Source organism: Phyllostomus discolor, chromosome 5 (assembly GCF_004126475.2).
Source record: "Phyllostomus discolor isolate MPI-MPIP mPhyDis1 chromosome 5, mPhyDis1.pri.v3, whole genome shotgun sequence".
Classification (NCBI taxonomy): domain Eukaryota; kingdom Metazoa; phylum Chordata; class Mammalia; order Chiroptera; family Phyllostomidae; genus Phyllostomus; species Phyllostomus discolor.
This window is the reverse complement of record NC_040907.2, coordinates 1,205,262-1,217,366: the sequence shown is the minus strand read 5'-3', so window position 1 is coordinate 1,217,366 and position 12,105 is coordinate 1,205,262. Positions and strand designations below refer to the sequence as shown.

At 70.6% G+C, this 12,105-nt stretch overlaps 1 protein-coding gene across 1 annotated transcript in view; it reads right to left on the bottom strand.

Annotated features, from left to right (window-relative positions):
- PRDM16 (PR/SET domain 16) overlaps positions 1 to 10,936 on the bottom strand; it is a 291,415-nt gene extending 280,479 nt beyond the window's left edge. Inside the window, exon 1 of the mRNA XM_028511738.2 lies at positions 10,640 to 10,936. Within this exon, the coding sequence (XP_028367539.2) occupies positions 10,640 to 10,676 (37 nt within the window). The 5' untranslated portion in view covers positions 10,677 to 10,936. The remainder of the gene's footprint in view (positions 1 to 10,639) is intronic.
- Positions 10,937 to 12,105: the final 1,169 nt, after the last annotated feature.

Below are 12,105 nucleotides of genomic sequence, written 5' to 3'. Positions count from 1 at the left end.
TGGCCTCGGGGGGTCGGAGACGTGCAGGGAAGCGCTGGCACGCCGCCCGCGCTCCACCTCTGGACTCCAGGCTGCTCTTCTTCTCCCCGCACAGCCAGCCCGCCGGCAGAGACGGCCCTGGGCCGGGCCGGCCCGGTGGCTGCAGCTGCGGCCTCAGCAGCCGCGGAGGCCTCGGCGGTATGGGGGGCACCCTCCGGTGAGGGGCTCTTTGCAAAGCACACGTGTCCGGGGACACCGCGGCGTCCCTGGCAAAACAAAAAGACCCGAGGGCCAGTCTCAGGCGTCAGACCCACACTCGCACACGTACGTGCCAACACACAGAGCACACGCATGTAGGTGGGCATGTCTGCACGGGTCCTGAAGGCCATCCCAGCACACTGACCAGATGAAGGCCCCGCGTGGGGGGCCGTGTCCCCTCAGGCGGCGAGAAAACACTCCCCAGCCAGACGTCCAGCTGCCCGAGGATGCACCAGCTTCCCCGGGAATGGGGGCTGCGGCGGTTTGCCGGGAAAGCCAGGAGTCTCGGGCAGGGGCGAGCAGGTGGCGGGGGAGAGGACGGCGGCACAGCCCAGCGGACGCCGTGCCCCACGCTGCTGGGGGGAGCCCGGAGCGATGCGGCGTTCCCCAAGCCCGAGACGTGCGGTGGGTCTTCCACAAGCTCCCTCCCTCCCAACAGAAGCCCTGGGCCCTGAGGCACGGTGGCCCCACCACACCGACACCAAGAACCAGTCCCCAGGACCACCAGGTGGTTTGTCCGGACGACGCCACGCGCGGGCTCAGGGCTGGACCAGCAGGGCAGCCGGGGAGGGGGCGGGGGGGCGGGAAGGACCAGCCGCCACTCCCGAACTTGGGGCTGGAAAGGGCAGTCGACCAGGTCAGCCCCAGACAGGGATGCCGGTTTCCGAGACGGGAGACAAGGGCTCGTCACATCACTCCCCGGGACGGAGGAGGAGAGTGCCTGTGGGTGAATTCCAGGCCTCGTTCTGAGACTTCGAGAGGGAGCGTCGTCTGAGGGCCCAAAGTGCCAGGGAAGTAGCTGGGGGCAGGAGGTGACAGACAGAGGTGGGGGACGGCCACCAGGGGCTCGTCCCGCGAGCCTCGTTTGCAGCCTGCGGTCAGTGCTTCGAGGCCGGGGAGCCGGCCTCTCTGTGGCGGCGGCGGGATCAGCCCACGGGGCAGCTGGGAAGGTCTGAGCGCCCTGCGTGCCCGCCCTCCCCCTGGGACAGGCGGCTGGCAAGGGCGACGGAGGCCCTCCTGCAAACCCGCACGGCACCGCCGCGTCTCGGCGTAGAGATGCGGGTCGGACTGCGTCCCCAGAGAGGGGGCCGGGCGTGCTCGGTCCTGTGCCCGGGCACCGTCTCCAGGTGCTGAGGCGCCGGCCCCAGGGGCCGAGAGACGCCGAAGGAACTGCCTTGGGCCCCTGGATTCAGAACAGGGGGCGAGGCCCCCAGAAGCTAGGAGGGGGGCACAGACCTCCCAACTTCCCGCCTGCCCGCCCCTGCGGCCTCGTTTGCAACAAAGCAGTTGGTGGGGGGTCTGGCGAGGGGTGGGGAGAGCCGGCCGGCCCCGAGATGCTGAGGCTGCCGTGGCCTGCTGGGCTGCGTCTGCTTCCTCCCCTTCCCGGCGGTCCGGACACGGAGGCCCAGAGTCTGGGACGGGCACCGCTGGCCGGTGAGGCAGGCGGGTCTGGTGGGCACCTGCGAACCCCCGGATCCCCACACGGGCCAGAGCATGGATGGCATGACCGAGTCTTCCTCTGAACATCCCCCCGTTCCCCGCCACCCACCGGGCCAAGCAGCGCGCCACTGCCTGGGGCCTCAGGGCCCCGCACACAGTAGGCCCACGGACGGACGACCTGCTGGGCGCTGGGGGTGGAGGTGAAGTCGCAGAGGGACCCGAGCTGCCCAGCGGCAGAGGACCCCCGGCCCTGCAAGGACAGGGAGGCCTCCGATAGGGAGGAGCTGGCAGATGTCAGCAGCTGTCCACACCCCCAGGACAGATGTCGGGACGGAAAAGGCCCAGCGTGGCAGACGGGACGGGGAGGCGGCAGGGGGGTGGCGGGGGCGGGCACTGGCCCTGGAGCACGGCAACCACCTGGCTGCCCGTCAGAGGGGCCGGCACGGACCTCGCACCTGTCCTCCCGGCTTGAGAAGGAACTCCCAGGGAAGGACCGCGTGAGGTCCACGGCGGGAATGGAAGGGGGCCCGTGGCCGAGCCGGGCAGACCGGCGGGCGGCCTGGGCCCCACAGTCAGAGCGTGGGGCGAGGGGGTCCGCGCCCTCCTCCTGGCCTGGCCGCCCCCTGCAGGGCCCCTGACCACCCCACGGAGGTCGGGAGGCCGAGCACCACAAAGCAGGGTCCCAGGCCACAGACACAAAACCGAAGTTCGGTTCTGAGCCTGCAGAAGCAGCATGCTGGGGGGTGCCCTGAGCTGTCTGGGGTGGGGTTCGCCCACCATTCTGACTGGCCCCCACCTGCCCCAGGGCCCCACCTTCCAGCCAAGAACACACAGCGAACATCACGCCGGACCCTTCCAGAACCTTCCGTGCAGCCGCCCCCACTGGAGGGCGGCCGTGGAGGCAGGTGCGGCGTGGCCGCTCACACGTACGCCCAGCAGCCCTCCCCCTGAGCCCCCCTCGCTGTGCCCCCCGGAAGCCCGCCCCTCCCTGGCTTCACCAAGGGGACCAGCAGCCGCGCCCGCGCCCGGCGGCACGACGCACACCCTTCGAAGCTGGAGTGGACGGAGGGCCCCCGGCCCGCCCCACGGCAGCCACCGTGGGGCCCGCGTGAGCCCTCGGGGCGGCGTCCAGGGCGCCCGTGGGCCAGGACGCGACGTTTGCAGGAGCGTGTGGCCTCGCTGCTCGTGCTCCAGGAGGGAGGCAGACAAAGCCGCTGCTGCTCAGCTCGGCAGCTCGGCAGCTCGGCGGACGGAGAGCAAGCCCCGAGCCTGAGGGCGCGCCCTGGGCACATGGAGGTGACTCGGGGCCTGGGGACACGGGGCCTGGTCCCCAAAGGCAGGGATCTGGGGAGACCTGGCCCAGGACCTCCCCGCCCGGCAGGAAAACCGTGGGCCTGTGGGCCGCGTGCCTGGCGTCACTGCACTGAACTCACTGTGTCCAGAGGGGAAAATCACGCCTGCCTGGATCTACCCGGGCGAGTCAGGGGGCTAAGGGGCATTTCTGGGAGCTCCCCAGGAAACCCCCGGGGGGCCTGGGAACCCCGATCCCTGGACGTGGGGGCACAGCAGCCCTGGTCATGGGCCTCAGGCCAAGCCCACGGAGGTCTCCACTTCCCACTCACACCGTGCTCACGACCTGGGGCGGGGGAAGCCCCAAGAAGCCCCCGACAGTGCCTGCACAGGGGCAGCAGCCCCCCCACACGCTGGGCCAGGCCGGCAGCTGCCCCTTGGGCCGCAGGGGCACCCCTTGAGCCTCCTCACAGCGCCTCTTGGAACTGGGAGGCAGGCGATACCCTGCCCGGCAGCCCTCCCAGCAGACCCAGCCGTGTGCCCGGGGGGGGGGGGGGGGAGCAGCCAGGGTCCCGTCCCCGGCCTCTACCTCATGGGTGGCACAGTCCACTTGTGCCGGGCTGGGCCCTCGGCAGGGGAAGCTGATCCCACACACAGGCTGGGGCCCACCCTCCCCACCCACGCCTGATGGGGTGCAGGCGGCAGGTGCACGCGGCCCGAGGCCCGAAAAGCCGAGAGTCTGGGAGGTCCCCAGCCAGGCTCCCTCTGCACCGCCGTCCCCCTGTGCAGCGAGGGCACAGGTGTCGGCCACCGGCTCCCCAGCATCCGGAGCAGGTGCACACACACACGGGGGCTGTGCCCCCAGGCTGGGGCAGGGGGGACACCGTCCACATCCACGGGAGGCTCGGCTCCCCGGCCCGCAGGGCCCCGCGTGGGTCCGGAGCCCTCCCTCCTCCCCCGCTGAGGGCTGGAGGGGAGGCCGGGTGCACTCGGGGCTCCTCATCCCCAGCCTGCGGGTCCCCTCGGACCCCAGGTGGACTTCAGACACCTCTGTCGCCACCCCCAGAGCAGGCGCAGGCCAGAGAGAACAGGGGGCCCCGAGCCCCTCGGGGCTGTGTCCAGAGAGCCTCCGCCAAGTCCGCCCTGAGAGATGGGGCTTCCGGGCCGGCAGCGGCTGGCACGTCAGGAGGCGGAATGAGCCGGCGAAGATGCGGCGCCTCCGTGCGAGAAGACAGAGTGCTCCCCGGGACCCGGCCACGTTTCCGAATGATTATAAATTATTTTAACAGTGCGTTTGCAAGGGGTTATAAAAACAGCCATAATATATTTTTTTCCTTAGATTCTAGAATTACCAGTGTGACAGCTAATGCAATAATGATTTGTTTCAAATGCCAGTGTTTAAGCTGTATAAAGCTGATTTTATACATTTTTCCAGTAGGCCGCATTGTAGTTAATGAAATTAAACACACCAATCGCATTTGTCCCCAGGGGACGAGGAACTGAACACACCACTGGTTTATTTTTTTATTAAAATAAATTGCAGCCGGCAAGATGGACTAATTGCGTACAGAATTGAAAAAGAAACATTCCATTGATATAATTAAGCCAATTTTCATGGACATAAATAGTTATAGTGGATATAAAATAAGCAAAGCCTTCCCCAGAATCTGCCTTCCCTCCTTTTTTTTTCTTCTTCTTTTTTTTTTTTTGTCCAGAATGTTAACTATTAAACAAATATGTATCTCGGAGCGCGGCACTGCTGTCCGTGAGCTCGGGGCACCATGCATTCCCCGGAATCTGGCGGGGTCTGGCGGGGCGGGCCGCCTGGGGAACCTCCGCACCCCGGAGGAGTTCGGACGGTGGAGCCCCTCTCGGGGAGAGCAGGAAGGGGCCGCCCCTCCGCTGCTCTGGGCCTGCAGGGGCTGGGCTGTGCGGCCGGCCCAGCACGGCCACCGTGGCCGGAGCCTGCAGGGCCCAGGCCTGAAGACCGGCACTGGGTCCAGGCTGGATGGGTGACTGCAGCCCCGGCTCCCCCCAGCCCTGGGTCAGGTCCCCCCACTCTCCCGGTGGGGGGGGGGCAACGGGTGGGGGAACCTGACAGGCCCCCCCCCCCCCCCCCCCGCACCTCCTGCGTCTGCTCAGGCAAAGGCGCTCTGTGGGGGTTCAGGCAGGTGGTCCACACTCCCCGGTGCTGCCCCTGCCCTTGGAAGAGGAATCCGGGGGTACAGTGCGGGGGTGTGGGGGGCGGAGCGGTCTCCTGCCGGCCTGGGCGGGGACAGCGGCGGCCTATACCCCCAGACCCTGAGAGGAAAGGGCCCACCCTGGAGGAGGCTGAGTCCCCCGGGCAGCCAGCTCCCCCACGAGCTCCGAGCACACCCACGAGTCACCTGCTCTTTAAGGGCCGACCTGCCTCCAGCCCAGCCCTGGCCCCAGGGAGATGCCGAAAACCTGGCACCTCAGAATAAACCCTGTGGAAACACCTGCAGTCCGGGCTGGGGGTGGGGGCGCGAAAGGAGAGACCCAGGAGGGTTTTATTTAAGGGGTAGTCCGTTCTGCCGCAACCAGCTGTGTGACCTGCCTGGGTCCCTTGACCTCTCTGCGTCTGGGCCTTGGGTTTCTCGCCCTTCCGGTGGTGCCAGCCAGCCACACTGCATCCTTCCCAGGGTCAGTGAAGGGGGGTGGGCTCACGTCTTCCACGTGACTGCAGCTGCCCGAAAGGGAACCTTGACATTCTCCTGGGGGGCGGGAGAGCAGGCAGGGACGCAGCCGAGCTGGGGCTCAGGCGGCTGTGCGCTCCGCGGCCGACAGGTGTGTGCAGCGCGAGGGCCGGGAGCCGCCTCTGCGGGAGCCGGGCTGACCCTGGGAAGCCTGACCCCCCTCCACCTCAGTCCCGACCCCTGGACCGTCTCTCCTCTCCTCGATGCCCCGACCGAGACCCAGGCTCTCCCCGTTTCTCTGCGCCTGGGTCCGAGAAACTGCCGCAAACTGGGCCTGCCCGCCTGCAGAGCCTGGGTCAAAAGTCAGAGGTTCTGGGTGCGGAGCCCGCCGGCCGGGGAAGCTCGGAGGCAGAGACCTTCGGGGCTGGACCGGGCCCTAGGGGAGGGAGGGCACAGCGCCGGCCGGGCCGCGGTCAGAGGCGCCGGGACACAGCCGTCGCCACAACCCGGCTGCGCGGCGTAGACGCGGAAGCCGCTCCCTCCGCGCGGTCCTGGGAAGTGACTTTGTGAGCGCAGAACCGGGAGTCGCCGCGGCGACCCTCGGCTCCCTCCGCGGCTCCCGGGCTCCGCGCCCCGTCGGCCCGCGCCGTCTGGAGCCCTCCGCGGCCGAGTCCGCGCCCCAGGCCGTCCCGCACCCGCTGCGAGGCCCGGCCGCTCCTTCCGCGGCTCGAAGTTCCCCTGGCGCACGGGGACGGCGCCCTGGCTGCTCCTAGTCCTCCCGCCCCGAAGACGAGGGCTGCGGCGACCGAGATGTGGTCCAGGGGCCGATTCAAAGCCTGATAAATTGTGTTTAGCGCTACTTAAGATTTTTAAACGAAATTACTCAAAAGATTTTTAATCCTGGATAATTTTTGTTGAAACTCTAATTATACATCACCTTAATTACCAGCCCAGCCCCCCAAGGATCCCTAATTGCCTCCTAATTGAATAAAACAGGGGGCTAATGGCGCCCAAAGTGGCCCAGAGAGCTGGCTCGCCTCCCCCAGGGGCCCAGTGGGGGGAGCCCCCTGCCCACCACACCGCCAGCACCTGGCCCCTCAACAGAAACGGGCACCGGGTCCCCTGCCCCGTGCTCTGCCCAGACGGGGACGCAGGGAGCGGCGAAGCGGAGCGCCAGGCGGTCGGGAGGCCTGGCCCGCACCTGCTCCGTCCAGGCGGGGACCGCAGCGTCGGCGGCCGCGGGCTCCTGTGGCCGGGACCCTGGAAAACAGCGGTGCCCTCCTGGGGGAAGCCGTCGCGGGTCACTTCCCTCACAGGACTTGGCAGCCCCCGGCACTTCTCCCGCAGGCCTCCGGCCAGGGCCCACCCGCAGGCCAGCGGCGAAATCAGAGCCCTCGGGCTGCGGCGAGAGCCGCCGCGGGGCACCTGGCCTTGGCCGCCAGCCCTGCACCCCGCCCTCCCCTCGGCCGCCTCGGCGTGTTCGCCCGAAGCGGGCTGGCCGCCCAGCCACCACCGGACGCTTCCCGGAGCCGTGGCCCTCCCAGGCGTCCGAACGGGAGGCTGCCGTCCTGGCCCAGGGAAGAGGACCCGTGGAGGGGCAGACGTGCCCCCGGGAGGGAGAGGGGCAGGGCCCGGCAGAGGCCGGGGAGCCTGGCCTGTGTCGGAGGAGAGCCGGCCGCCGGGAGCTCGGCCTCCAGCCCCACCGCCCCCAACCTGTCTCACACGTCAGCCTGAATATACACAATGGGACACAAAGGGCCACGTCCGGCCCGGGGAGCGGCCGCCAGCCCGCCCCGGGGCCCGGGCAGCCGTCATCCGAGGACGGCATCCCCGGGCCTGGGGTACGCGTGGCAGCTGGGACCTGGGGGCTGTGACCTCAGCACCGATCAAGCCTCGCTCACGGGCAGCTCCCACCGAGGCCCTGGCCCGACCGTCCCTCCCTGCGCAGAGGTGAGGAGGGCACCACAGCTGTGCTGACCCCCCACACCCACCTGCACACCTGGCTCATGGCGGAGGCAGAAACTCCAATCTCCTGTCAGGCACTCAGATCTTCAAACGGGCGGCGAGACGGTCTCATGTCCCCACAGGCCCGGGTGAGGGGACCAGGGACCCCACCTGTCCTCACTCTGCCCCCAGCCCCCCAAGTCCAGGCTGAGGAGGTGGTGGGTTTCCCAGCAGCCCAGGCCTGGACGCCCCAGGGCCCTCTGCCCTTGGAAGCTCAACTGAGTCCCAGAGTGGGCCCCCAAGTGCCACCAGCTCAGCCAGCCTGCAGCCCAGGGGGAGAGGCCCCCTGAAGTGGAGTCCTGGGGAAACACAGATGCACCTCTGGGGGAGCCCCCAGCCCTGTACCGGGAGCCACAGCCACGGACTGGGTGTCCTTCCCTGCCTGGCACAGGGCCGCAGGCCCGGCCCAGCCCTGCACGCTGTCCTTTACCCGTGACCTCTCTGCCCAGCCCCAGCCCCTGACCCTGGCTGGGATGTGGCCCAGGGGTGGAGGTGGGGGGGGGGGGGGCGTCTGATGGAGGCCCTGGAGCTGCCCTCTGCCCCAGATCCAGGTAACAGAGCCAGGTCCCCGGGGGCGCCCACATCTGCTTAAACTGTTGTCCATCGACATGAGACCTCTCCGTGGGTCCTGAGCTCCACCGTGCTGGGGAGGCAGCCGCCTTTCCCAGCCTGCTGGGCCACCCTCTCAGGGAGGGCTGGGGGCAGCCGGCCCCGCCCTGGGGCCCGGGAGGGGGGGCTTCCCGTGCCTGCCCCGTGTGGGCTGCAGCTGGGCCTGGGCCCGGCAGACATGCTGGTCTGCGCTTTTCTCTCCACGGACCCCCAGGAAAAGGGCGTCTGTGAGCTGCCGGACCCCTGGCCACGCTCTGCAGACCCAGGCCACGCTGCAGGGCACGGCCAGGCACCTTTCTGGGCCCCGAGCAGGGCCTGGCCCTTCCGACCCCGAGGCGGCCTTCCCCACCTGCTGGGGTGGAGCCGAGGGAGAGTGCTGACGGCCAGACCGGGGGCCCGGCTGGCTGCCTGCCGGGCGTGGGACGTTTCCAGGGCTGCCTCTCGCTTGCAGCGAAGGCCAGGAGAAGGAGGCCACCTTCCACTTTCTCTCCCCGGCTCCGGGGCCTTCCCGGAGAGGGCCTGACCCAGGTGGCTGGCGGTCCTGGCTGAGAATCTAGAGTCGGCCCTTCCCGCACACACAGGCCGGAACGTGCACACGAAAACACACACCGCCCCCCACACACACACGCCCGCAAGCAGGTAGCGCCGGGCTGCGGAGCCAGCACTGAGAAGGGGACCTCGTTCGCACCAAGAGGGGCCAGAAGTCAAGGGAGGCCGGGGAGGCTGGGGGGGCCCAGGCCAAGAGCACCTGGCAGAGGAGGCTGGCCGGAAAGGGGGCGCCTCCGCGAAGGGCCCCAGCTGCCACCCGCAGGGCCCAGGGGCACCCTGCGTAGGCTGGGACCTGCTTTTCCCAGGCAGACCCCGCGAACGGCCTGCGACTTCGGAGCCGCTGTCCTGCCCAGCCAGGCCTGGCCGAGTCCCCCACACGGACAACAGAACTTCCCAGGAAAACTGCCGCAAGTTTCGCGCCCTCCGGACTCAGGCTCGGGGGCGGCGAGTGCTGCGCCGCCGGGCACGGCGGAGCCAGGCCGAGGAGGAGCCGGCCGAAGGGCCTGGTGGTCGCGCGGGGATCCCAAGAGGAGCAGGCCGGGCTCCCCTTCCGCTCGTGGGCTGGCGGCCGGCGGAGAAGCGGGCGGCGAGAGCAGGAGACGCCGATTCCACTCCGCGCGGCGCTCGCCGCTTCGCTGCAGCCGGGCCTCCGCTGGGGCTGCGGGAGCCGCCCTCGCCCGGTCTCGCGGCCGCTGCCGCCCCCACCTGCCCGCCTCTCGGGCCGCAACTCCGGGCCTGGGGGCCTCGCGGCCCGAAACGCCGGCGGCGCCGCGGCGTGGAAGGTGCACGGGTGGCCCGGAAGCGCGGCGGCAGTGCGGGCGGCGGCAGCACCGGGCCGGCGGCGGAGACCCGGAGGCGAGGACTTGCAGGCGGCAGGCTGGGCGCGCGCAGCCCGGGGCTCCGCCGGAGACGGAGCGAAAGAGAAAGTAAGACCGAGACCCGGCGGCCTCGCCGGGCCGCTCTGTCCCCGCCGGGCTCCACGGCTGCGCCGGGCGAGCGGGCGCTGGAGGGTCGGAGCGGGGCCGAGGGTGCAGGCGGTGGCGGCGGCGGGTCTGAAGGCGGCCCGGCGGGGACGCAGCTGCGGAGGCACCCGCGCCCGGGCGGCCCGCGTGGGCTGCCGGAGGCACGGAGGAGCGCCCTCCGCCGCGCGGGGCACCACTTGGGAATGAACTTCGCGACCGCAGTTCCGAGCCCAGGAAAACGTCTCCATTTTACTCCCCAAGGGCTGCGGCCGTCCTGCCGGTGCCAGCCCTGCCTCGCGCCCGCGGAGCCGGTGGGCGCCGGCCCGCGCCCCCTCCTCCGCCCCCTCCCCGGCTCGGGGTCTCCCTCCTCTGCGCCCGGCTGGCGGACGCCAAAGGCGGTGCTCTAGCGCCCACTATTTCAAAAGCCCGGAATATGATTTGACCAGGACTGAGAGGCACTCGGAGAGAGAGGGAGAGAGGGAGCGAGGAGGAAAAGTTGCTCTCCCCTTTCGTCAACTTTTCGCTAACTTTCGCTTTTCGCTCCCCTCCACCCCCAGCCCGCCCCCTCCGCCCCCCTCCCCGGCCCCCACCGCGCGCCTCGGGTTCCCGGGCCCGAGCGCCTGACGCGGGGGGGGGGTGGGGGGGGAGGGGGTTCGGCGAGGAGGGGGCCGGCGCCTTCGGGGAGCGCGCGGCCCGGCGCCCCGAGCCTCCGCGCCGAGCCCGGCCGCCCCGGAGCGCGGGAGGCGGAGCAGCCCCCGGGCCGCGCGGCCGATCCGGGGGCCGGGAGCCCGAGGCGCGCCGGCCGCGCCCCGACGCGCACCCCTGGCCCGGCCGCCCCGGCCCCGCGGCCCGGGCCCGCCGGCGCGGCGCGGCCGAGCGCAGGAGACTCACTTTTGGCTAGCTTCCTCGCCCTCGCCTTGGATCGCATGGTGTCGGCTCGCGGAATCTCTCTCCTCCTCCTTGAGTCCAGAAGCAGCTACACACTATCTTCATCTCCCCAGCATTGTCAGTTTGGACACCTTCGCACATGCGCACAGAGCACTCAATCTGACACCCCTCGCCGGGGCCAAAAAAACTTTGCAATGTATTCATCATCCTCATCGTCGCGCCGCCGCCGCCGCCGCCGCCGCCCCGGCGCGGGATTGGGGGGCTCTCCTCGGCCTTCCCGGGCCTCACCTCACTTCTCTCTCCCCCCGCCCCCTTCCCCCACCCCCTTCTGCAGCGCAGCTCGGAACTGGCCCTTTAAGAAAACATTCCGGGCTCGGCGCTCCCGCCCGGGGCCCGCACCCCGGACACTTTAAAAGGACCCAGGTGGCCCCGGAGGCGAGGCGACGATCCCCCCACCCTTCGCCTGCGTCGCGTTGCGCCGCGGCTCGCGCCCCGCCGGCGGAAGATGGGGTGGCGGCCGCCTTTGCCCCGGCGGCTTCCTCGGGTCTGGGAGCAAACGCGCCGACAGTCCGGACGCGGGTCCGGCTGGGCTGGCTCCGTTTTCTCGCGTGTCAGTGCTAATTAAAAAGCTTTGCGTTCGCCGTCGCCCCAGCCCGCTCTTCTCCCCGTCTGTCCCCTCGGTCCCCGCCCCTGCCCCGCGGTCGCCCGAGGGGGTGTCCGGGTCCGCGCGCCGGAACCCGGCTCCGCCGAAGCCCCCTCCGGGCCGCCGCCCCCCGCGGGCCTCCCCTGCCCCTGCCCCTCCCCTTCGCCCCCACCCAACCGCCGCTGCTCCGGACTCCGCGGCTCAAAAACAGCAGCGCCAGCGCCGCCAGCGCCGCGCTCCGCCACTGCCCGGGGCCCGCGGGCGAAACTCGGACCCGCCGCCCTCCGTCCTGCTCGGAGCTGCGGGGAGAAACTCGCCGGCGCCCGGAGGCAGCGCGGGGGCAGCGGTCCGCGCCGCGGGCGTCCCCGCACCTCGCCGCCCCGGGACAGCCGGCGCACTCCTGCCTCCGCGGCCCCCAGGTGAGTACCCCGCGGCGCTCGCCGGAGCGGGACCACCTCCAGGGACCAGGCCCTCTGGGGACACTCCCCCCTCGCCTCTCGCGGCCCAGGTGCGTAGGGGACGGGAGCGCCGGCGCAGCAGGTGGAGAAGGACGGCGGAGGCCGACCGGGTGCTCCTTCTGCCCGCAGCCCTCGAACTCCGAGGACCGGCAGCAGAGGGGCCGGCGGGGCGCAGGCAGGGGCGCGGGGACGGGGCCCGGTGGGGACGCGAGAACGGCCCGGGCGTCCGGCCGGGAGTCGAGAACGGACTGGAAGCCAGCGGAGGCACTGACGCCCGCGCCTTTTGGAGAACCAGCTCCGCCGGGCCGCAGGACTCGGAGCTGCCCCGGCGTCAGCCTGAGCCTGGGAGGGGTCCTGCCGGCCCAGCG